Genomic DNA, 21687 nt, shown 5'->3' on the forward strand with positions numbered 1-21687 from the left:
CAGATGTGCAACTAAGATGAGGATCATGATTGACTCCCATTTTGGTGGTCAGGAAGCTCAAACTATCTCTGGGCCTTGTACACGACTGATACCTATACATTGTCCTGGATTTCGGCGCTTTCACGAATTTCAGCTGGACCAGATCTGGGCATGAAATCTGATTCTTGTACAGACCCTTTAGCGACTATTGAAGATATTTGGTTAAAAGAGGCATTGTCAAACACAAAAAAGCAGCATGTGTCTGTTAGAGGACTCCTGTGCTCGTAAAAAGCCCACGGCCTTCGGGCCTTGAATGAGACGATGACGATAATGAGCGCAACCCCAAATCTAGGCACTGGATTCACTTATTTATATTGTGTGAAATCATCAAATGCTCCAAGATTGCTGCTTGTTTCTCATGAAATCCGCCTGCTCTTCACAATCATAAACTATCAAATTCATTCTTGACCTCATAATTCGAGCCAGAGCTTCAGCCGTGTTATCATGTCTCGTAACAACATAACCCTGGAAGCATGCGATGGCAAGCTCGTCATTGATGAGGAAGCCTATATTTGCCAGAGCTCAGGGGTGCTCCAGGATATGATTAAAACTTTTGGGAAAGATGTAGTGAGAAGAGAAGGGATACCAAGACTTCCCATCCGTGCAGCTACACTCTCAATGATATTGTGGTGGTGCAAATATCATGCCAACAACAAACTGAGGACCAAAGGCGGCTTCTACACCAATTTTGACGAGGGGCAACGAATTCAGAAGTGGGATACAGAGTTCATGCGCGTCGAGGCAGATACGCTGTTCGACATACTACGTGCGGCAAACTATCTTGACATCTCAGATCTGTTTGACACGGGCTGTAAGAAGGCCGCGGATATGGTTCGGGCCGGTTCTCTTGGGGCACTTTCCGGCCTTCCAAACGATATCCAAATCGAGATTGGGCAGCACCTCCCTCCTTACGCATTTCTTGATGCGGCCGCCGCAGGAATCGTACCAGGAACAGCGGCTCAGATAAAGCAAGCAAAACAATGGACCAGTCTGATAAAAAACGACGAATGGTTTCTGGCTGCTCTTGCTTTCGGAGCAAACCCAATGCTTGTGGCAAAGGACTTCGACGCGCCCCGATATCTTGTCTTGGCCGACCTCGACAAAACAGGACAGCTCAAGCACGGATTACGAGCTGAGAAGACCATCCTGAACAGCCTCCAGCCAGGCGATTGGAATAATGCTTCTGGGGAGTTTACCGTAAAGGATGGCACAGTCTATAATATATGGAATGCTGAATTTGGCCATTATTCTCCTGTTTCAAATTTCCGTCAAAGACTGGTAAAATCAAGGGAAGATGGGAAACTGGAAGTGTCTGTTATGTACTTGAAGAGTCCAAAAGTTCATCGGCTGGTGTGCAGCAACTTTTGCGAAGACTCAAGGAGAATGGTGGTTCGCACCACGCATATTCACCCACACTATCCATGCTTGGTCGACCATTTGATTGTGGAAGCGGAAGAGCGACCTTCGATTTTGGAGGACCCTAATATCATGGTCAGAATGGGTGGAGCATCTGAGTTTAACGGAACCAGTGTGGTTGCTTCATCGTAGCTCCTGCTCCTGATATGCCTTCATCATCACAAAACTTCAAACCCCTCCTTGACTTATGATCAAAGAGTGTTTTGCTGCCTATTACCACAAGAACCACCAGTGCATCACTAGGGAGCATCGTCCCAGAAAATGATTGTTTCCACGATGGTCGCGTTGCATACACATCAGCGGTTCCGGCGTTGCTCGAGTAGAGCCCATAGCTGTGATATCGCGGCGAGAATGCTGCCGGGCGCGGCCCAAGATAGTTGTTCATGCCGCTTCTCATATGCTAGATGTGAATCTGCATCGCGCAGGCCGTCGTGGGGTGGATCCGTGGTACGCAGGTCCTCAAGGAAACGGGTTAAACTTATACTACTTGTGAATATTCGCATATTCGCGAGAAGCGTTGCAGCTTTGCTCAGAGGCACGTTTTAAAATCATCTTAAATTATACCTATTGCTACTAATAATATTTGGCTTGTGCAAAATCTCACTGGGTGATCGCATACAACCGGAAGTAAGGTGCATATACGCACCTATATCTGGCTATACACCTCCACGATATCGCTAATCTTACAATGCACCTCCTTGCTAATCTCGTGCGTGTTGCCTTCCCCGCATTCAACATCATGATCGGCCTTGACATCCGCGACATTGCTCCGTAACTGCGGAGCCGCCTGGTTGAATTCTTGAACAGCAGTGGCAACTCTGCTGGCGAGTATTGTGATTTGTCTCTGCTGGTCGATCTCACGTTTTAACTTGGAATATTGTTCCCTCAAGGCCGTGATCAAATTGTCTCTCCCCACGGCAACCTCTTCTCTGCTTGAGAATGGTCATGCGCAGATCCCTGTTGTCCACCTGAAGCCTGTTGATTTGTTCTTCTTACCAGCTTATCCGTCTTGGCGGTTTCTTGGCCAGGTCAGCCCTCACTTCTGCCCGGAGTCTTCTCTCTTGTAACGCTAGCGAAGGTGCAGGCAACTGCTGTTCCGGGGGCCGCAGGAAAGGGAGCGCTTTATTACCAGGTGATGGATGCACATCCCAAAAAGGAAGCGAGGAACTGCGTCGTTTTCTCGCATGCTTGGATAATGCGCGCCACCTAGCAAGCGGCTGATCTATTATAAACAAAGAAAGCATTTTATTGTTACAAAATACAGACGATCCACGTTCGTATACAGTATTTACCCAATATAATGAGAATTTTAGCTACTTGACTGCACCAAGAGCATTAGAAAAAGGTTCAGAGTACTGTAGAACATTCCAACGCTATCGCTGGTGGACAGAGGCCTAAGATTGTATCTAGAAGTGACCAGATAAAGCTTGTTTGTTTAAAAAAGACTTTATCCGTATTACTATAGCATTCTTGAGATCGCTACGTTTAAGTCTCGGATCGTCATGCCCATCGACTGTTGAAGGACCGAAAGGCGTGGGCCTTGTTCGGGGCATAGGAGACCCATTTGGAGACTATTTTCATGCCCTGAATCGGGGTTCAGCGGCCACCTTTAGCAATCATAATATTTCAGTAAAACAAATCTCATTTTTAGCCTGGGGGATAAAAGAAAATTCCCTTCCCAGAACTTGTGAGATCAAGGTGCTACTTCGGCTCCCACAAGGATGCTCAGCAATGCCTCGAGACAAGCGGCCAAGGCCAAGTATTCGATGACAATCAGGATCTTCGCGCAGATTCAGTCGCGCGTAACCACATAACCCCTTTATCAGTCGGTGAAAAAGAAGACGAGCTGCAGGGAGTTGAGAACCTGCCGAACCCTAGCCTCAAAAAGATCATCGAGCGGAGCACATGGGAAAACGGCCGTCTAAGACAGGAGCTAGCATATCACCAGAAGAGAAATGCGGCAAGCATGTACCTTGTGGAAGAAATCAAACATGCGGTAACAATCCTCATTTTGAGGGACAAGGCGGTTCTTTTAATATTGAGGCAAATGCTAGTCCAAATCGACAGTAGGCGAGATCAGATCATTTATGTACCAAATCCACGCCTTGGGGGTGTCTGAGCCAGAACCTTGAAAACGATTCTCGCACCGCAGCCGAAAAATAAAATTCGGGCGTCAACTTCCCGCAGTTCTGTGTATTTATCACACTTCATGCGGGACCCTGGTCGTATAGTCTGAAGCCAGCTGAGATAAAATGCAATTAGCGTCAAGGTCTAGCTGTCAATTAAACCTAGCATCATCGGAAAGTAGAACAATTGAGTCCTGGATTAATTCAGTCCTGGACGTGGCTATGTGCACAGCCAAAGCGGCGATATCCCGAGGTACCAATATCAGGCCTCATCAGTCATACTGAGGCCATCATAGCCTCGATTCCGTACCAGGAATAACATATTTCCTGGGTTCAGGGACTTCTAGTGGTTCACCATACTTGCTTCACGCATTGCATAAGCAGAAACAGTGCATATAAGCAGCAGGTCATGACTCTGACGTAGATGAGCCAGGCACGCTTTGGCCCTAGGTTTACCAGATCAGCATTCAACTCAACAACCTCAATCATGGCTCATAACTCAAGTCCGCATAATGCAGATAGAATCACTGTAGCCCTCCAGGACCAGTACTATCTGAACCTGGACGATACCTTTAAATCCTCTTTTCATGACGATCAAATCACCGCTTGGGGGCTTCAGAATGAAAGTTTCCCCGAATCTTTGATCCCCAACTGTTCTCTGGATAGAATGGGCAATTCCGACTCCTGCCAATCCAGCCCCCAAGCACCAGTCCTCAACACTAGGACCCAATCTTGAAACGCCCCGTCGAGGACCGTGCGGAGAGAAAGCGATTGGAAGTCAACCTGTGGTCGAAATAGGGCATGATTCTTCTAATGCTTGTCTTCAACAAAAAATGTTGGTCGTCCGGAGGAGAAAATCAACTGCAAGGCTCAGCAACCTTGAGGAAACGACAAGCAGTCTTCGGACCGAGTGAGTATTGCTCCATCTAAGGCGGAGCCCAGATACTGACAAAGGCCTTGCAGACTGGAAGTAGATAAGACGAGGTTCTGTAATGAAATCGATGAGCATTTTCAACGACTGAGAGGGTGGGCGTCTGAGGTGCAAGGAATTTTCGGGAGAGGCAAAGAGCACAAAATAAGGCGGTAAAGGTGTTATTATTGTTTCGAAGCTGAGTAGCTCGCGGTCTCGGGGCTCGGTCATCAGCCGAAAAATAGGTTGTGGTTGCTAAAGTCATTCTGGGCATGTCCATCTTTCATGGGGCATTTGGTGTGGCTATGTGAATATTTCATCCCCTAGAAGCAAGTGTCTCCGGCTCGCCTCCACAATCACCTTCTTCAATTCGATCAAACTGACTTTCCTCCCAGGGGAGCCCCATATTCCCGCACCGAAGACGAGATCCGTCTGCTTGCGCATCAGGCTCCTCGCCTTCCCGTAGGCCTCGAGCCAATTCTCTGGCCGGAAAACATCAGCGTCTGTACAAAGACGGAGACGTCGTGCTGCACAGCTCAGGTGCTGTGGGTGTTAAATAATATCAGACAGAAGTGACTTAATCACAGGAAACCACGTTAGGATGCCGACAACGTGGGATATGAGACCAGAGAGTCCTTTTAGGTACATTTGCAGAAGATTGCAGTGTCTTCCTGTTTCCAGTGCTGATGATAACCGCATGTCTTCCATGCGACGAAAAACAGGTTATTTTCGGGATTGAAGCACCTCGACAGCTTGTCTCACCGCCTTGAGAGTGATAAAAAGTGACATCACCATCATTTCACCTCGAGCTCGTCGAACCACCGATTCTTGTAGCCGATGTCGGATCTCTGATTGTAAAGACCCTGTAGCCGGATACTTCCCAATCGCGGACGGAGACACTTTTAGGAAATACTCATTCGCTTTCATGAGCATGTACAGGCCTTTTTCTAAGTTGTCACTGTCATCTTGGAACCCTTCTAGTTGGCCCCTGATGGATGAGGTCAAGGTAGTCAAGCAATACAGAATATCGCGTATGCAAGCCCCTGACCTCAAGATCTGAGCTTTCCGCTCGTTCTTCTCCGCTGCCGCTGCGTCCAGACGCTGCTGTAGGTATTGTACTGTCTGACTGGCGGCCTCATAGCTGATGGATATTGGCCTGTTGCTGCATAGGAGTGCCCACTCATCTCTTCCATCGGAGGGTGTGCCCTCCAGAAGAACCTTGTCATTGTCGAATTCGATTCCCCAGCGGAGGGGCTGTGTTTGGCCCATACTGAATCTTAACATAAACTTGACGGTATCCCTCCACAAAGAGCAATCTAATATCTCAGGCAGCTGGATATCGGTTCCGAGTTTCGCTGCAACGACGCAAACAGCATTGGCGAGAACAGTAATCCCTGAGTTGAGGCTTTCTATGCGGGGACACTCCATCTGTCTCATCGTCGCCCGTATGTCAGTCTGATAGTAAGAAAGAATTTTCGATGCAGCCTATGTATGTTTCTCAGCCGGCATCGAATCCCATATCCGGGCGCCTTCGGAGTCCACAACGACCAAGAGCCAGTGACCCACGCACGAATCAGAAGAGTCCGAATGTCCTGCAATTCGTCCATGTTCTTGAAATCCGCAGCGTGTGAGAGAAGCCGCGCCAGGCGGGCCCTCTCGGTAAGATCATATTGAATAGTAGGTGGCACGATCACATCTGGCGGCTTGATTCCTTTCAGCTGCCTTTCGATCTCCTCGACATGCACGGAATTGTGAAATTCCCTGATGGCTCGCTGAAGTCTTCGGATTTTCAATTTCTGGGACAAGCTGTGAGCCTTCCGCACCTCATAGTCAGACTTTGCGGCAGCGGACTCGCCGTTTGGCTTGGCATTATGAAGTCCTGCTGCGTTTTATGATTTGGCAAGTGAGACATTTCGCAGGCCTACCGAGTGCTGGGATGTCTCTTCTACTGCACGCATTTGTGCATCCCGCTGTACTCAGAGACATTGTAAGATACAATACCAATCTCTTACACCTGAATTTGGACCATTTGTTGGAATGAGGCTACCTGGGCACCAGTTTCTTCTCATTGTTATACTTGATGTTCACGGGAAATATAGCTGGCACTAGTGGTTTCAAAGAGGATTTAAAATAGGCCACGCGGACTGCGAGTCTTTCTCGGGTATGGCCTCACCCGTCCGTATCCTTTCCGCCTTGGGATATGGGACATCGCCAGGTGGGGCCGAGTTCTCCCAGTCTTCTTGTACCTGTGGCCGGTTCCCCAGTCAGGGCCGGTATCCAAACCTGACTTCGAGCAGGAGCGGCGCCATAGCATCCCAGATCCCTCTTGACTCTCTCCTCCCCTCCTCATCTCGACGCCCAGCATCATCTTAAAAAGTAATGGCACTTAGCTATTTGGTGCGGAGTTCACGATGAGTCTTCCCTCAAATACCTCAGCTCGTAGCTGCCAGCTCACATGCGCTTCCGATCTCATGCGGAAATGTATTCCAGGCATCACTGTTATCGTTTTCTGTCGGAATTATTTAGCAATCAGAAGCAGTGCATGAGAATAGTAGTAGACCTTACACTTTCAATATTAGTATGCAACCACTAGACCACTCGTGACGATTTCCGTTTGTGTCCATGTAGAGTAAGAGCTTAATTTCTGTGGATACCACGTTCAAATAGAGTGGCCAAAGAGGCGTAACAAGTATTGGGATTACATTGATCAGTGGATATGCGTGCCACATATAGTGCAATTGAACCCCACCCTCCATCTCCTCTCGCCTTCATCGCCGCCCTGTGAATATGTGATCTCGAACACGTCGTCTTCTGCATTAAACTCTGCCCGAAGCTGGCCTTCGTACGGTTTTCTAACGCTTTCGACAACTTTCTTCCTTCGTCTTCCGCGAGCCGCACAAATTGGCACTTTCAATGGGTAGCCATTTCGTGGCCTCAGCGAGGCGCCGTCTGGTAGAGGAAAAGGAAACAAGTAAGGCTCAACTCCGTCGTCATGCCCGACGAAGTTGCCAGCTCCATCCATTTCGACATCGCGATTATTCGTTTCCTGTTCCGCCGACCTCAAATCGGTGTCGAGTACTCGGGTTTTCTCGTCTGTTTGCAGATCAGTGTACATGTTCAGCAGGATTTGATGTCGCAAACATTCCTCGTGAAGCCACCGGTTGCACTTCTCGCTGGGGCACTGAATCATGATTTTATCAGGGTTTTGAGGTTGGTTGCAATGGCAAAACGTCTTTATGGCCTTTCATGCTCGTCAATATCGGCCAAACTCCATCGTTCTCTTTACCATTATTACTTACTGACAGCTTTTTGGTAAAAATGTCTAATGTCTGTCTCCAATAAAGCGCAGTTTGAATTTCTTCCTCGTTTTCTCCTCTTATTTGAGTCACGATTGCTTCACGGATGACCGATTTGACATTAATGATACCCACTGCAGCTGATAGTCAGTAACAATGTGTTGAATGATCATGGTATCCCAACACTTGCTGTGATTGGACGCGATTAATTCGCTGTGCCCATGGTAGGGCTGACGGCCTTGGATAAGCTTGTTCCCGATCTTGGTGCCCCGGGGCACCTCATCTGGCCAGTACATCCAGCAAACGCTGACATAGACATTGAACTCGTCTCTGGCACGAATTTGAACGACTCGAGCGACCCAGCTGTTGTTGTAGTTCAAATGGGGGCCGAGCTGCTTATCATTTGCAGACGAATACTGGTTCTTGAGCGTTTCCTCGTTTGCGATGAAGACGTAGTCGCCAGGCTGGTATGTAGATCCGTTGACTAATAGAAACGACGATCAGCGAAATTTGTCATTTTTGTCACCCCGCTTGAATGCTACAAACAGGCGAATTTTTTATATTTGGTCATCTGGAACCATTCTCTCCGCGGCTGAACCACAAATCGGCACTCCGTGGATTTGAAACTTTGTCTTGTTGTGGGCTTCCGTGCTCTCTTGAGAGAAATGACTTGTGCTAAAAATGGGCAATCGGCTATGCTGCTTTTATTCCTGTCTTTCTCTTGCCTGCAAGGCTCGGCCATCGTGTAAAATGTTGGGTCAGGGAGACCGTTGAGCATGCCACACGCCAGTCCTATCTTCAGCTAAAGAAGCATTCGAGACGCGAAAGAGATTGCAGCAAAGGGTCACGTAATCAATGAGTCTAGACATGTGGTCAAGTTCGAGAACAGATTTTCCGCGTATCACTACAGACGGCACAGGACGACGTATTTGAAGAGCAATGGGGGATGGAGAAGAAACGTGTGATTGGGTGGCGGAGGAGCTTAGGAATGGTTTCGGTATGCGGGGTCGAGGTGACACGAGCTAGGCAGCCACCCAACGATGAGCAATTTTGTCCGTGCATGCGAGTTGTTGCTGGCACTCGTACATTTCGTCGTGCGGCCCGAATCAAAATGAAATTCGAATGCAACAGAGAAATGGACCATCCTCCCATGCTTGGCCTGTGACCCGGATGTGACTTGCCATCCCCAGGGTTAAGCCATACACAGGGGCAGGCAAAAGGGGGAGGACCCGGTATGAACGTGTTCATGAAAAGGTACAGTAGATGGAAGCGCCCGTGCCTGAATTATTCAAGTTGCAGGTCGCCTCGGGCATGTAGAAGGTCTTCAGTGACTTGGTGTAGTCCACGGGAGCGGATCCTCCGATTGGTAAATCACGGAAATGATTTCAGCTCCCAGCCACTCAGGCCTCCCAGAGACGAAAGCACCGTCACGAGTCTTGCGCACACCCTCTGTTCTCACGCTGTCGCTACCCTCCACTGCCTACCCACCTCGCCGTTCCGATAAGTTCTTCCAACTCCAGTGATTGGGGCGAGGACTCCCCAGGCAGGCCTTCGCCGCATACCACACGAAGGGCTGGGAAACCAACAATTTTTGCTGCTGTAAATACGATTCAAGGTGAAATCGTCCAAAGGATGAGAGAAACTGGGCGTCTAAATCCGTGGCACAAGGATTCACTCTTGCACAAGCAAGTTTCTCAGAGAACCTGTATATATTGACGCCCTTGCCTTCCGAATGTTGTGATAGGCTCGAAACTCAATGGACCGGAACATATCCTCTTGCCCGCAAGCTCTCATCACTAGACCTCCTCGTAACCGCAGCATCTTGTCTGAAAAGATAGTCGGCGGCGTGACGCACTGGATCTTACGTGGTTTCGTCTTGTCGCTGCGTCGTAAACATCCTCTTTCATTTGCTATGGCACAAGCTTAGTTCTTAAGCGAGTCTCGTCATCTTCAGAGGCATTCGACTCCAAGACCGCCATGCACTGGCTTGGTGTACATGAGATCTTTTGTCGATTAGTCAGGAGACGGCGTGGACGCAAAAACCACCAGCAGCCCTGGTACCAAGCTATCAGTGTTGGCCATGCCTGCTTCACGAACAAACCTAGAGACAAATGTCTAAACCCGGATATCAGAGTCGTATTACCGTTGACGGTCGTATCCCACAGCCGCTGCCATGCGGGAAATCGGCGCCGACTCGCCTGCTATGGGGCCTGTATATTGCTGAAATGTGCACAGACCACTTGTGAACCGCGGGTCACAAGTGGTTTGTGCTCCCTCTGGCAGGGGCATGTGCCCTCCTCGAAAGTGACACACCCCTGACCTGGTCGTGCTTGAAATCGTGCCATTTCGTCCTCAGCCTCTCGGCCCACACCCTAACCTGGAGCCAGTCCCCGGTCTCTGCACGAGGTAGATGCCGTACCGCCAATGAGAGCGAGCGGACTTTTGGCCAGCCGGCCGGCTATGGCACAATCTGGCCTGTGAATGCGGCCATTGAGTGCAATGGGTTTAGCGCTTCTTATGGTAGCTGATGAGTAAGGCCGAGCGCAACTGCACGGAGTCTTGAAAGTTGTTCAATACTTCATCCTGAATAGGTTTAGCATGTGACTGTCTGCATAACGAGCGACAGCGTCATTTCTGGAGCCATCTCACTATGGCTCGTCTTTCCAGGGTGTTGCATTAGCTCACCGAACCCCTGACACCACATTCTTGACACACGGCCATGCATTACCACAGTTCATGTTCCTCAGGTCCTCAAACTACGGCCACATTCAGGGACGTTTGATGATAAGGATGGGATTCTGAAGGGCCATTTTTTAGACACGTGCAGAGCATACGGCGCCAGTGACTGTTGAGACGATCCCAATAACTGCATGGTGAATGTTACATTTTCTGTCCGTATGAGGAATGAGTAGGGAGTGGTGACGGCTTCCGTGAGGACATGCGCAAGTACGAGACCACGGACGGCACTTGGTCCTTGCTTGGTCATATTATCTCGCAGCTCATTCACTTCCCGAGATGAAATTTATGACATATCTGTACGCAGAACGCTGACACTAGGCTCTCCCAGCTCCAGAAGGCGAGGATGCTGCACGCACCTGCCTCCCGATCTATTGCCTCGAACCCGTTCCAGGGCTGAAGATCCTCCAGAGCTTTTTGTGCGGGTCACTAGTGTAGACAGAGGATTTGAGTGGCCGACACCCTGGTCAAGGAGCACGTTGCCGAAGTCCGCGCCCCGCCCAAAGAGTGGATCGTCAGACCTGATTGAGTGCAGCACTAACACATCTCTCGACTGTGATATTTGTCTTGGCGTGGTAGTTTTGGCGAATTAAAGCGTACGTAAACACCGGTCGCCCAAAATCATGGGCACCGCAGTTCCAAGAATACTAGCGTACTTCCACGAGTAAGGGTGCATCGAACTCCACTTAGTTTCCCCCTTGCTGATGTGACCCTGTTGAAGCATGGGTCAACATCTGATCACTCCGCAAGACCGCCGCCCCACCAGCTGTCGCATCGTCCATGGACCGGAGGCGGGGCATCCAGGGACATCCACGACTCCGACGGGTCAGTCTCTTTAGGCTCATCCCGACGTCCCTGGACCGCTGGCGGGGCTGTTGAGGTCGGTTTCCACATTTCTGATATCACATTGGGCAGGGCTTGAATTGGTAAAGGAAATCTATGCGAGAGTTTCGGAGATAGATACATGATTCACGAAGTCTCAGGATCCAGCGATGCATACTGTTGTGCATGTGATTGAGGCATTTGGGTCTGTCAGCACTCTGATTTGGGCACCAATACATTTCTCTGTTTTTTCTTCTTTTTTTTAAACACTATCAGCTCAACGTGATTAGCAACAGGGCAAAGCTGCAACACACGGTCACTGGGAACCTTGTCCAGAACCCCGTGTTATTGCTACTACAACCATCACTGCGAATTGCATATAGTGACTGGAAGTGAATGGTCAAGAAATTATAGTAAGGTGTCCGAGGTAATGTAACTCATCTGTCCTGTGTCCAACCTTTAGGATACTCATTAGACCCCTTACAAACACAAGCCTCTAAAGTCCATCGCACTCAATCAAGTCTTAATCAGGCCCAGTCATAGACTGAATTAACAATTCATCATTTGGCTCATGCTGATCAAACGCTGTTACTGTGTGAGCAGAAATGTGCGTGTTTGCAAGCACTTGCAGATTGAGGCAGCTATGTTATGGATTATGTACTGTACAGAACCCGTACCGACCTAACGCAACTTGGTGCTGGGAGCTACACATGCGAGATGATCCGATCTGCAGCGCTTTTCAGAAGTAAACATATCTCTTCATATCCTGTTAAGGCGTTATAGTGATAAAAGCACACCTAGTAATAGACCAGGATCATTCTTGTCTCCCTGGTCGCTTATCTGATGTACTAAACCTCAGAATACGACAATGCTCTCCCTTCCGTGCCCCTTCAACACCACGTGCATCACATTGCTTATTCCAAGCCTCTCGTTCTTGCTCGCTTGGCTTCTCGAATTCATTTGCTGCACGCCTTGCTGCTTCTAAAGTTTGGGTTGTTAGAAGACGAATCTCGATCCTGTTTTGTAAACTGACCTTCAACTTCTTTGGCTCCTTCCTCATTACCATCCTCGCGAAGCCACTCTGCAAAGGCTTTTCTCTCCTTGAGCACGTTTGAGAGGATTTGATACCCCAACTCCTTAGCAATTCCAGCACGAATTTTGCTATCGTTGTCCATGTTGCTCTAGATTTGAATGTGAGATTGAAAGGAATTGATTATGAATACGGAAGGCCGTGGCTTGGGGTCAGTCGGCCTTGTTTTATATAGCGGTGCAGCATTGGTGAGCACGTGGACACACTTACGGCGGTGGCATCCCAACAGCCTTGATCAGACAGCTCGGCGAACCTTTTCCCAGTGCCAACCTCCATTGGACTCATAGTAGTCTGTCATGCATCATCAATCGAGGGCTAATAAGGAAAGTGCCGGCGGAGCCTTGCAACAATGAAACTTCATGCTACAGGATCAGCACTTGTTGGTTGCTTGTTGGGCCAGCATCTGTCACGAGCACACATGGCACAACCTTAGCGCTATCGCTTACAAGTATCTCACATAAAGGCTACCGCCTAGAAATACGTCTACCTCGATTCAACGGACAGCATCCCCGGCAGGAAGCTTCAATATTGAGCATGGGAGCACTTTGTGGCCCCCACTATTAGCAGGCCAAGGGTACAGAATTGCCTCTTTTGATTAGCTGCTTCTATCCTCCGCATGTCTATAGATGGATCTTGATGAATACGACATCCTCGGGAGCCTTTCTGTGCCCCTGTCGGGAGCCCCTGTGTCCCTATCGGGAGCCCCTGTGCCCCTGTTGGGAGCCCCTGTGTCCCTGTCGGGAGCCTTTCTGTGCCCCTGTTGGGAGCCCCTGTGTCCCTGTCGGGAGCCTTTCTGTGCCCCTGTCGGGAGCCCCTGTGTCCCTGTCGGGAGTCTTTCTGTGTCCCTGTCGGGAGCCCCTGTGTCCCTGTTGGGAGCCTCTGTGTCCCTGTCCGGAGTCTTTCTGTGTCCCTGTCGGGAGCCTCTGTGTCCCTGTCCGGAGTCTTTCTGTGTCCCTGTCGGGAGCCTCTGTGCCCCTGTCGGGAGCCTTCCTGTGTCCCTGTCCTGCTAGTAGCAAAGAGCATATTTATGCCCCCGGGCTTGTCTAGGTCAGTCATAGTTGCTGCTCTAGCGAAAAAAAAAAGGCAGGGTTCTTGGTAGACTAATTCACTTTTACAGGCCTAGGCCGGCAGGAAGGACACGAAAGTGCCCAGAATAGACAAACGCACGTACGGAAATGTCAGTGTCCCGAGAATTGTATACTTAGCTTATTCAATCGATCGCTGGCCTTCGTCTATATGCTCTTTCAAAGTGCAAGAGGTGGTGAGATAAATCTTGTGTCTAGGCGAGCGCACCAGTATTTAGTTCACTCTGAAATATATCCCGCCAGATGGTCTTTTCAGCGGCTATCTATGTGGATGTGGAGCTTATCGCCCAGAGTGACTGACCTCTTGCTCAGACTCTGACTTGAGTGGCAGCGGGCAGGCGCTCGGTAGCAATGAGCTCGTGGCTGCATGACTTGATGTACCCACATTTATTTCGTAACTTTGGCAGTCACGAAATTGCTTGGCATGCTGCTATGGAAGGGTGGTCTGCAGAAACGGATCATCCTGGGTGGAACGTGCTGAATGTGCACAGTGCATTTTGTGTGGGAGAAGTCAGAGGTACGAGCACCACGCTTTCTGACAGGGATGCCCCGTTTGTATTGCCTCCAATGAGACGACATCTCAGACTTCGGCAGGAAGCACTCGACCAGTGCTCAACGTCGCACGACTCCTGATCATCTGCACTCTGAATTTGCGGTGGCAAGCAACCAGAACGGGATGGAGAGAGGCACGGGGCACGACTGCGGGGTCAACGCCAGAACAAGTCTTCGTGATGGGTTAATGCGAGGACGCGAATTCGCAAGAGACGCCTCAACAAAGACATTCATATGCTAAAATCTGTCATTTAGCCCAGCACTGATCACCATTGACTGTTCCTCCTGGTCGATGCTCAAGCGCGGAGCAGCAAAAAGCTCCGACTGTGTGTCGACCGCCACACCGGGGAACTGATTGAAGATCGAATGTCGACCATAGATGAAGATACGATCCGACGTCTCCCCGAACGTCGTATTCACAAGAATGCTTGACCCTCGCCTTTTCTTCTTCGAACAAAGCTGTGCTGCACTCTCATACGTATCGTAGCTATCTGAGCACGGTGTTTGCGACCGCTCGCGTGGGTAAGGCGCCTCGCCTCGCCCAGGAGCTGCAGTGTGTGAACGTTTCCGAGGCCTGCAGAGGTCGGATCGCATCAACGCGTCGGGCTAAACCTCGTGTGTAGCACTCTCGGTGTCAACTGCCTCTCGCTTCGCAAGATTAGATCTCCCCTAACGACCGTGACGATTGCGTCTCTTACCTTCCTCAAAGATCCCAAGCACTTTGCGGCTTCCAGTTCGCTTTCGAGAACAACGATCTGCTCTATAATAGTCTTGGCACGATGATGAGCCTCAGCAATCAATGCTTGAGGGTCTTTCTGAGGTCTGCCGCTCACACCTTTAGTCAAAGCTGTCGGACTTCTGGAAAACAATAGCTTACTTTGTGTATACGGTCGTTTCCTTGGGGGCTAGCTCTTGCAAGGCGGTAATGAAGTCAGACAAGAAGGATTCTAATCGCGTCCCTTTACCGACAATGGATTCGAGCGCTGCCTTTATATCGTTAGTGTCCGGTATTGATGGGCTATCCATGGCTCTTGATGGAGCTTCGTTCTGTCAACTGATGAAAAAGGATTACTGCTGTTGGTTGTGTGTGCAAGAAGAAGTGCTCATGGAGTGATACGATTCTCTCGAAATTTGCAAGGCCAGAATATTTCCGCAGCTCTGTACCTAACTATCTTGATTCACGCGCTGCGTGGTTGGTGTACGTGCTTCTTTACGAGAACGCCAGTCTGCTTCGGGCAGAGGGTGCGTCAACACCTCTGCATAATCTTCACTGGATCGATGGTTGCCGTCAACGGTACATCGAGGAAGTGACAAAGCCAGGGGTATCAAGTTGTAGGGGGCTGGGAAAATCAGAGTCTGGGCCAGACATGCGCCAATTCAGTCCCGCGGCTTGGCCATGGGCGAGCCCTGTAATCCTTGCTACGCCTGCTGCATCCAACGCTAAGCCTTACCCAAAACTTCTTGTGAGGTCCCGCTAAATCTGTGGACGACTTCAAGAACATCAGGCCGACCTCAACTTGCCACAACTTATCAGCAAACACAGGTTACCGCCAGCTCTAGCGCTGGAGATCTCATTTCGCTTTTTACTTGATTGACAGCTAATTAGGCAGCACATCCTACTGCACTCCTCCCAATGAGGCCGAGAGCCCATTCTGGCCCGACCTCATTCATCTCAAGGCGAGGATAGGCACATCGGCCTTCTTCTTTAGATCGATATTCGAAATGTGTACAATATTCTATCTATTGGTCTTTGGTGCATATTGGATGAGGACCTGGTTCACATCGTTTTGCCCTTGCTGCTCCTTACAGTAGATTACACACCAACCGGAGCAAGTATCTAAGGTTTCACTCAAGGAGATTGAACGTAGCTGGATCTGCCTGCATGCGCAGACTGCATCTCATAGCCTCAATTGCCTGACTGGTCATTACATGGCATAAACTGAGCTGCAGGACATATCTCTGACGTGTTCCGAGCGGTCTAGGTCGATCAATTGCCATCCAGTGTTAGCAAGGCTCGGTTGTGTGTGTGCTGCGTGTTTTCCGAAGTCGATGAAAGCACGGCAGTGAGCCCGTCGAGAAATATAAAGTCTTACCCCTCCCTCATACATCTGTATCTCCTGCCCTCAATGTATCGAATTTTGCAAACATATCGTCACTTCTTACTTCAAATCAACGCTTGCAGGGTGACTCGCATCTCCCTAACGATACCTCTTGCATATCACCTCAGGAGAAAGTAAATCAGTCATGCCATCAGAGCAGGAAAAATCAGGCTCTCCGGCTCCTCACCCTTCTCCTCCCAAAACTTCATCGGTAAGTACTTGTCAACCAGCCTTCATAATTGTGACTGATGAGAAGAAAAGCCTTCGACCAGTGCTGGTGAAGAGATGAGTGACATGGATGACGTCTTGGAAAAGACCAGTTCTAAGAGCCCAAAATAATTGGTTGCGAGAAATGAAAGGAAGCCTGATTGATCTTTTGGATGTTTCATTCTGATGTTTAGCACTTAGGGGGGAGTGCCTTCATTGACATCGGTGGCACCGAGCAGGGGACCTCTTGGTACACTGCTTTGAGGCTTACCCGGGCGTAGGGCTTGTTTCTAGGATATATCTGGAAATTCTGACTGAGCGAACCGATGGAGCCAGAGGAACCATTCGCAGATTTGCTGAAGAGAGATGTGTGGCATGGTGTATTCTATTCTTGGTTGGGCATTCTCCCACGTCACTTTCCTTGAAAAGTTGCCCTTCATTTGCAGCTGCAGTCCTCGTCCTTCCATCGCAACCTTTCAGATCTTGACATGTACTTTCCCGCCCAGAAAATCTAGCTCGCCTTCTTGGTCTGCCTCTGCCACAGTTTGTTGCAGGGAAACAAGGCGGTAGGTCTCATATACAGGCCTGGAAAGTAGAAAACTCTGTGAGTGCCTAAATGGGATAGATTCGATGTACACATCTCCGGCAAGCGTATCTAAGTATGCCTCTACTTTCAGAGCGAAGAAAAAGATTGAGCGATGTGCAATTATTGCTTTGACAGCACTTTCGGTGTCACGTTCCAAGAATTCGGAAAAGGAGGCGTTTGCTGTAGCGCTGGCCCAGGTCAAGTGATGTGCTGAAATCGCGTGAGGTATTGCTGACCTGCCCCAAATTTATCAGAAGGGCAAGGTAGACAAGGGATCTCAGAAGACAAACCAGTAGTTATGGAGAAATTTGAGGTTTGGGATTCAAATGTCCCTGGACTCTGGAATGGAGTGGCAAAGCAGAGCCATGATGCAGATTGCTGTGTCAAGCATGGCAGATAGAGGCCGCGCAATGACAGAGGGTATGGCATCATGTATCAGGCGAAGAAAAGATAAGAGTCCCTCAAATGCCCACACTGGCGGAGCAGGCTTGCCGCATGTCCGGTGAAGGATGAGTTGGGCATAACGAAGTGTGGCATATCTGCGATGAAAATGTAATAAAGCCTGTCACTCGTGGACGCTGGCTCTGTTCAATCTTTCCGAATTGAAAAGCGCAAGGATATCACGACCCTTCGTCTCAGAGGCAGAGACGCAGTTGTTATCACTGTTGCAGGCTGTGTTTGCGTCAGCTTCAAACCTGTCGGAACCGCCTTCGCATGCTTTCAATCCCAACTATTCAGCTAGGGAAAACCTTGAAATACTTGGTTCTCTCTTTTTTGAAGCTAAACTAGAGCCAGTTCCATTCGGTGGTCTCGAAAGGAGGAAGGCAGAGCGTTGTCTTCTGCGATTCAAGATTTTCGAGGGCTGTGACGACCTCGACTTGGCAGGTCTTACAGAAAAGATAAGTAGCTTTGTACCAGTGCGTTAAGTGAAGGGAGATCTTTCATATGGTAATAAGGGGAGGATATTTCGTTTGATGTACGTCCTTGGCAATGGTATCTCCAGTTCTTCATTGTCATGAGTCAATTGTTTTGATTAATCGAACTGTCTTAAATGCATAACGGTGATAAAGAGTATACGAACTTTTTGGCGATCATTAGATACTACATGTGTCTAACCAGCAACCTGCATCCGAATAGTGAAAATAAACATGCGTCAGAGCCTCCATTCATAATTTCACTGAATCACTCAGCCAAAATCTCACCCTCCTTGGCTCCTACATGTGCCATCACCTCAAGACCACACCCGGTCACCAACGCGTCAAAATGACCGGTACGCCAGTTCCTGGCTACTTGGCTTCCAGCGTGTGCCCCCGACCGTCAGGTCTATTTCTACAGCAAGAGAAAGGAGATACTGGTCTTGTCAGGCTTCTGTTGAGTTGCAATGCTCGGTTGAGATCTGCAAGGTGAAATGCTGAAACCGGTGTCGTGGCGCTTGTGATGTGACCGTTCAACCTCACCATCCCCCTTTCGCTTGACGCCCCTCACATTCTTGCGGTTCTCCATGTCGCCACCGGACGAATCAGACTTTGAAAGCTCATGCTGGCCATCGTTGGCGGAGGCAAGTGTGGCCATGAAGTAGACCAAGTGATGCGACGCAGTTAAGAAATGGTTGTTGTCTGCAACTACTTCGCAGAAACAACATTTCTTCGCCGTTTCAGAAGATTCATCGTAACGGCGGTGCCATTTTTGTGGTCCGCCATCACATCAGAGCCTCCGAAAAAGAGGCAATGTTGTCGAGGACATTTTGAAGCCTTGGTGCCTGAATGGGTTTCGAGATAATGATTCAAGGCTAATGCCGCACCCTTGGACCTGTGCAACTTCTTCTTGAGAAAACAATCATGACACGGGAACCATGGCTCGGGGGCTTTTGCTTGCGTGCATGCCATCTGACAAGAATGGTTCAAACTTGAGTTACCAAGAGAGAGTGTACAATTTGGGAAGCAGGAGCGATTTGGGCTGAGAGTTGGGAGGTTAGGAACTGGGAAGATGCGGCTGGAGCCAGGGTCTTAAGTTCCCTTGAAGCATATTCTGTTCAGCGCTGGCGAAGGGGCACAGGGTCTGGCTGGATTATTACATTGAGACTAATCTGGGTGGTCGCAGATACCCACACCCGCAGTAGCATCCCTCCGACCAAGCCTGGCGAAGCTACTGTTGCTTGAATTGGATGAGATGAGACAATTTGTAGAGGCTGACCCACATGTAGAGGTCGGTCTCAGCTGTGTCTGTCGCGATGGTTATCTTGCGTTCCAAGGTAGATCCCAAGTCATCGGCTAGGGGTGTGCAGTCGGAAAGATACACACTGTGCCGGGAAGGCCGGCAAGCCAAGGGTCCGGTGTAGAAGGGCGGTTGGCACAAGTACCTTTTGTTATGGGACTAGACAGGACCGCAGACGAGATGTGCAGGGGGCGCCCCATGCCGATAGACTAACCACCACTCCATCCCAACATGGTCTTCCAACGCCTCGAACGTGTGACATGCACCCACGCTTCCCACATCTCGAGGCGCAGAAGCAAAGACACAGTGAGACTTGAAGTCTGCACCACGGAGGGCTGGCCGTCTCTGGGTTCTACGAGCCAACCGGAACTTACCAAGCTCGCCGTCTGGGCTTGACAACGAAGGAGCAGAGAGTAGTAGTTCAATCGAGCCGCTGAAGCGAGCCATTGAGCAACAGATTGGGCTTCAGGACGGCCACCTGTTCCTTAGTTTTGGTTAGACGAGATGCAAAGACCGCGGAGTGAGATCACGCCCTCTCACTTGGCGGAACTCAGCGGTGGGATTGTGATTCCACTCTTCTTCTTCATTCTGTCCTGTTACTCCGGGAACGAAGCCTTCGCCATCGTATTTGGAAGCAGGTCTACTCAAAACGCAACGTACTCCAACAACTCGACATCAAACTGCCACAGACCCCCAAGCAGCCAACACCACCTCCCCCTTTTCGCGGCGCTAATTTCCCAGGTCCAATGGCACCGTGCGATGAAGAACAACCCGGAATGACTGGAAGTCGCCCGCCACGGATTCCATACAACCACACAGCTTCGACAGCACACTTGATCAAATGGCCGGCTATTTCTGGCAGATTGAGAACACTGCTACAGGGCGAGAAGATCGGATTGCTGACCGACCCACGCCAGTCGGCGAAACAATGCCATCTGTTCCAACTACCTGGCGAAGATTCGACAGCTACGCCCATGCCAGTGGACCTCGATCCAGCAAAAGTCCAGAGCTATGTCGAGTTCTACAAAAATTATATTCAGATTGTGCATCCTTTAATCCCGCCACAGAAGTTGGACCAAATGGTTGGAAGATACCCTCAGAGCAAAGATTTCGAAAGTACATTGGTACTTTTGGTCCTCGCACTGGGAAATCTTTGCCAATGGAGGAGCATCAGAGACCTACATGATTCACAGAGCGAAACGATACCCGGAAAGCAATACTTCGACCATGTGACTGGGAACCTCGTCCTTGGATTCGGCACGCCCTGCCTCAACCTGATCCGCGCTCATGTTCTAGCCAGTCTCTACTGTGACCAGCTTGGATGGGTAGCAGACAGTTTCCGGTACATCAGATTCGCGGGTTCAGCAATTCTCGACAGGCTCCATGTGTAAGCTTGAGCCTGCTGCCCTCTTTGTTCCAACTGACAAAGATCCATAGAGACATGCTTGAGTCAGAAACAATCGAAGTTGAGCTACGCGTGATCTTCTGGTCCTGCTGGTAGATAGAAAGGTAAGTAAGGGCTCCTGATCAACAAAGTCGCGTGCGCTAATGTTCAAGTGATCTTCTGTCCCACCATCACCTTTCTCCGTCTCACGTCCTTGATTACGATCACATATTAACGGAGCCAGCCCCGTTCGAATTGAAGGACCTTGGATTCTCGAATCCTATTGCCGTCAGCTACGCCGCCCACATTGACCTTCGCAAAGTGGTCAACAAGATCTTTCAGCTCCTTTATGATAAAACTCAGAACTTGGGGGACCGAGAGGAGGATAAAATAATGACGGAAATTGAGGGGGAACTGATGCGCAAAAGCTGGCAAGCATCTGATCCATCCAGCAGTGGTGATCAATGGACAGTGATTCTGTCGGCCCGTGCTCGTTATAAACTCTTGGAGGCCGAGGCCCTCGCCTATCGTCCGTGGTTAAAGAGAGCCCTAAACTTGTCGGTTGATGAATGCTTATGTGTTCCGGACTCGAAGAATGCGGAAAAGTGCATTGATGCTATACTGAAGAGCTTAACAGCCTTCCACGCTCTAGAAAAAAGGCGTATCATCATCACCAGCGTCGTCGGTACAGTATATTTGTATGAAGTCTGATTAAACCTGCTGTTGTAATCGGTCATCACTAACGAAGCCGTAGTCAAATTGGCAACCTGATTGCGCTTTCTACAGTCTTCCACAACGAACGCCTGAGGAGATTTGTCGACGGAGCAGTCCTGCGGCGACTTCTCAGAAAGACGATCGAATTCTTAGAGACGGTGGCCCAGTGCTCGAGGGGCTTAGCCGTCGGCCTGAAAATCCTGAAGCGGGAGGAAGAGCTGTTGCGACGGGGCCACGTGGCCATATCGCCGGCGTTAGGAAGATGGCCGAAGAACGACGGAGAGGTTAGGATTATCGAGGTCTAATTGTCTTCTTTGACCATATGTGATACGCGATCCAAGACCAAACTCAATGCTGCGCAAACGAGCCTATTGAGCCCTCGGCTGACTTCCTCCCACCCCTTGCGAACTC

General features: G+C 49.7%; 6 protein-coding genes across 6 annotated transcripts; 2 read left to right on the top strand and 4 right to left on the bottom strand.

Moving 5' to 3' along the window:
- Window positions 1–483: 483 nt before the first annotated feature.
- J7T55_002188 (uncharacterized protein) lies at window positions 484–1587 on the top strand (the record flags this gene model as incomplete). Its single annotated transcript, XM_053136193.1, has 1 exon — window positions 484–1587. The coding sequence occupies one exon, from the start codon at window positions 484–486 to the stop codon at window positions 1585–1587; it is 1104 nt and encodes a 367-aa protein (XP_052986193.1).
- Window positions 1588–4794: 3207 nt separating this feature from the next.
- J7T55_002189 (bah domain-containing protein) lies at window positions 4795–8931 on the bottom strand (the record flags this gene model as incomplete). The annotated part of the gene is made up of 8 exons (XM_053136194.1): window positions 4795–4973; window positions 5451–5900; window positions 6062–6373; window positions 6665–6737; window positions 6947–7000; window positions 7241–7664; window positions 7908–8271; window positions 8874–8931. The coding sequence occupies 8 exons, from the start codon at window positions 8929–8931 to the stop codon at window positions 4795–4797; spliced, it is 1914 nt and encodes a 637-aa protein (XP_052986194.1).
- Window positions 8932–11261: 2330 nt separating this feature from the next.
- On the bottom strand, window positions 11262–12520 carry J7T55_002190 (uncharacterized protein; the record flags this gene model as incomplete). The annotated part of the gene is made up of 3 exons (XM_053136195.1): window positions 11262–11395; window positions 12210–12326; window positions 12379–12520. The coding sequence occupies 3 exons, from the start codon at window positions 12518–12520 to the stop codon at window positions 11262–11264; spliced, it is 393 nt and encodes a 130-aa protein (XP_052986195.1).
- A 1789-nt stretch (window positions 12521–14309) lies between these two features.
- On the bottom strand, window positions 14310–15098 carry J7T55_002191 (uncharacterized protein; the record flags this gene model as incomplete). Its single annotated transcript, XM_053136196.1, has 3 exons — window positions 14310–14678; window positions 14771–14894; window positions 14950–15098. The coding sequence occupies 3 exons, from the start codon at window positions 15096–15098 to the stop codon at window positions 14310–14312; spliced, it is 642 nt and encodes a 213-aa protein (XP_052986196.1).
- A 3195-nt stretch (window positions 15099–18293) lies between these two features.
- Window positions 18294–18536, bottom strand: J7T55_002192 (uncharacterized protein; the record flags this gene model as incomplete). Its single annotated transcript, XM_053136197.1, has 1 exon — window positions 18294–18536. The coding sequence occupies one exon, from the start codon at window positions 18534–18536 to the stop codon at window positions 18294–18296; it is 243 nt and encodes an 80-aa protein (XP_052986197.1).
- Window positions 18537–19409: 873 nt separating this feature from the next.
- On the top strand, window positions 19410–21581 carry J7T55_002193 (uncharacterized protein; the record flags this gene model as incomplete). The annotated part of the gene is made up of 5 exons (XM_053136198.1): window positions 19410–19484; window positions 19817–20565; window positions 20616–20666; window positions 20736–21260; window positions 21317–21581. The coding sequence occupies 5 exons, from the start codon at window positions 19410–19412 to the stop codon at window positions 21579–21581; spliced, it is 1665 nt and encodes a 554-aa protein (XP_052986198.1).
- Between the last annotated feature and the right edge of the window lie 106 nt (window positions 21582–21687).

The sequence above is a fragment of the Diaporthe amygdali genome (genome assembly GCF_026229845.1).
Source record: "Diaporthe amygdali strain CAA958 chromosome Unknown NODE_70_length_49086_cov_69_260360, whole genome shotgun sequence".
Classification (NCBI taxonomy): Eukaryota; Fungi; Ascomycota; class Sordariomycetes; order Diaporthales; family Diaporthaceae; genus Diaporthe; species Diaporthe amygdali.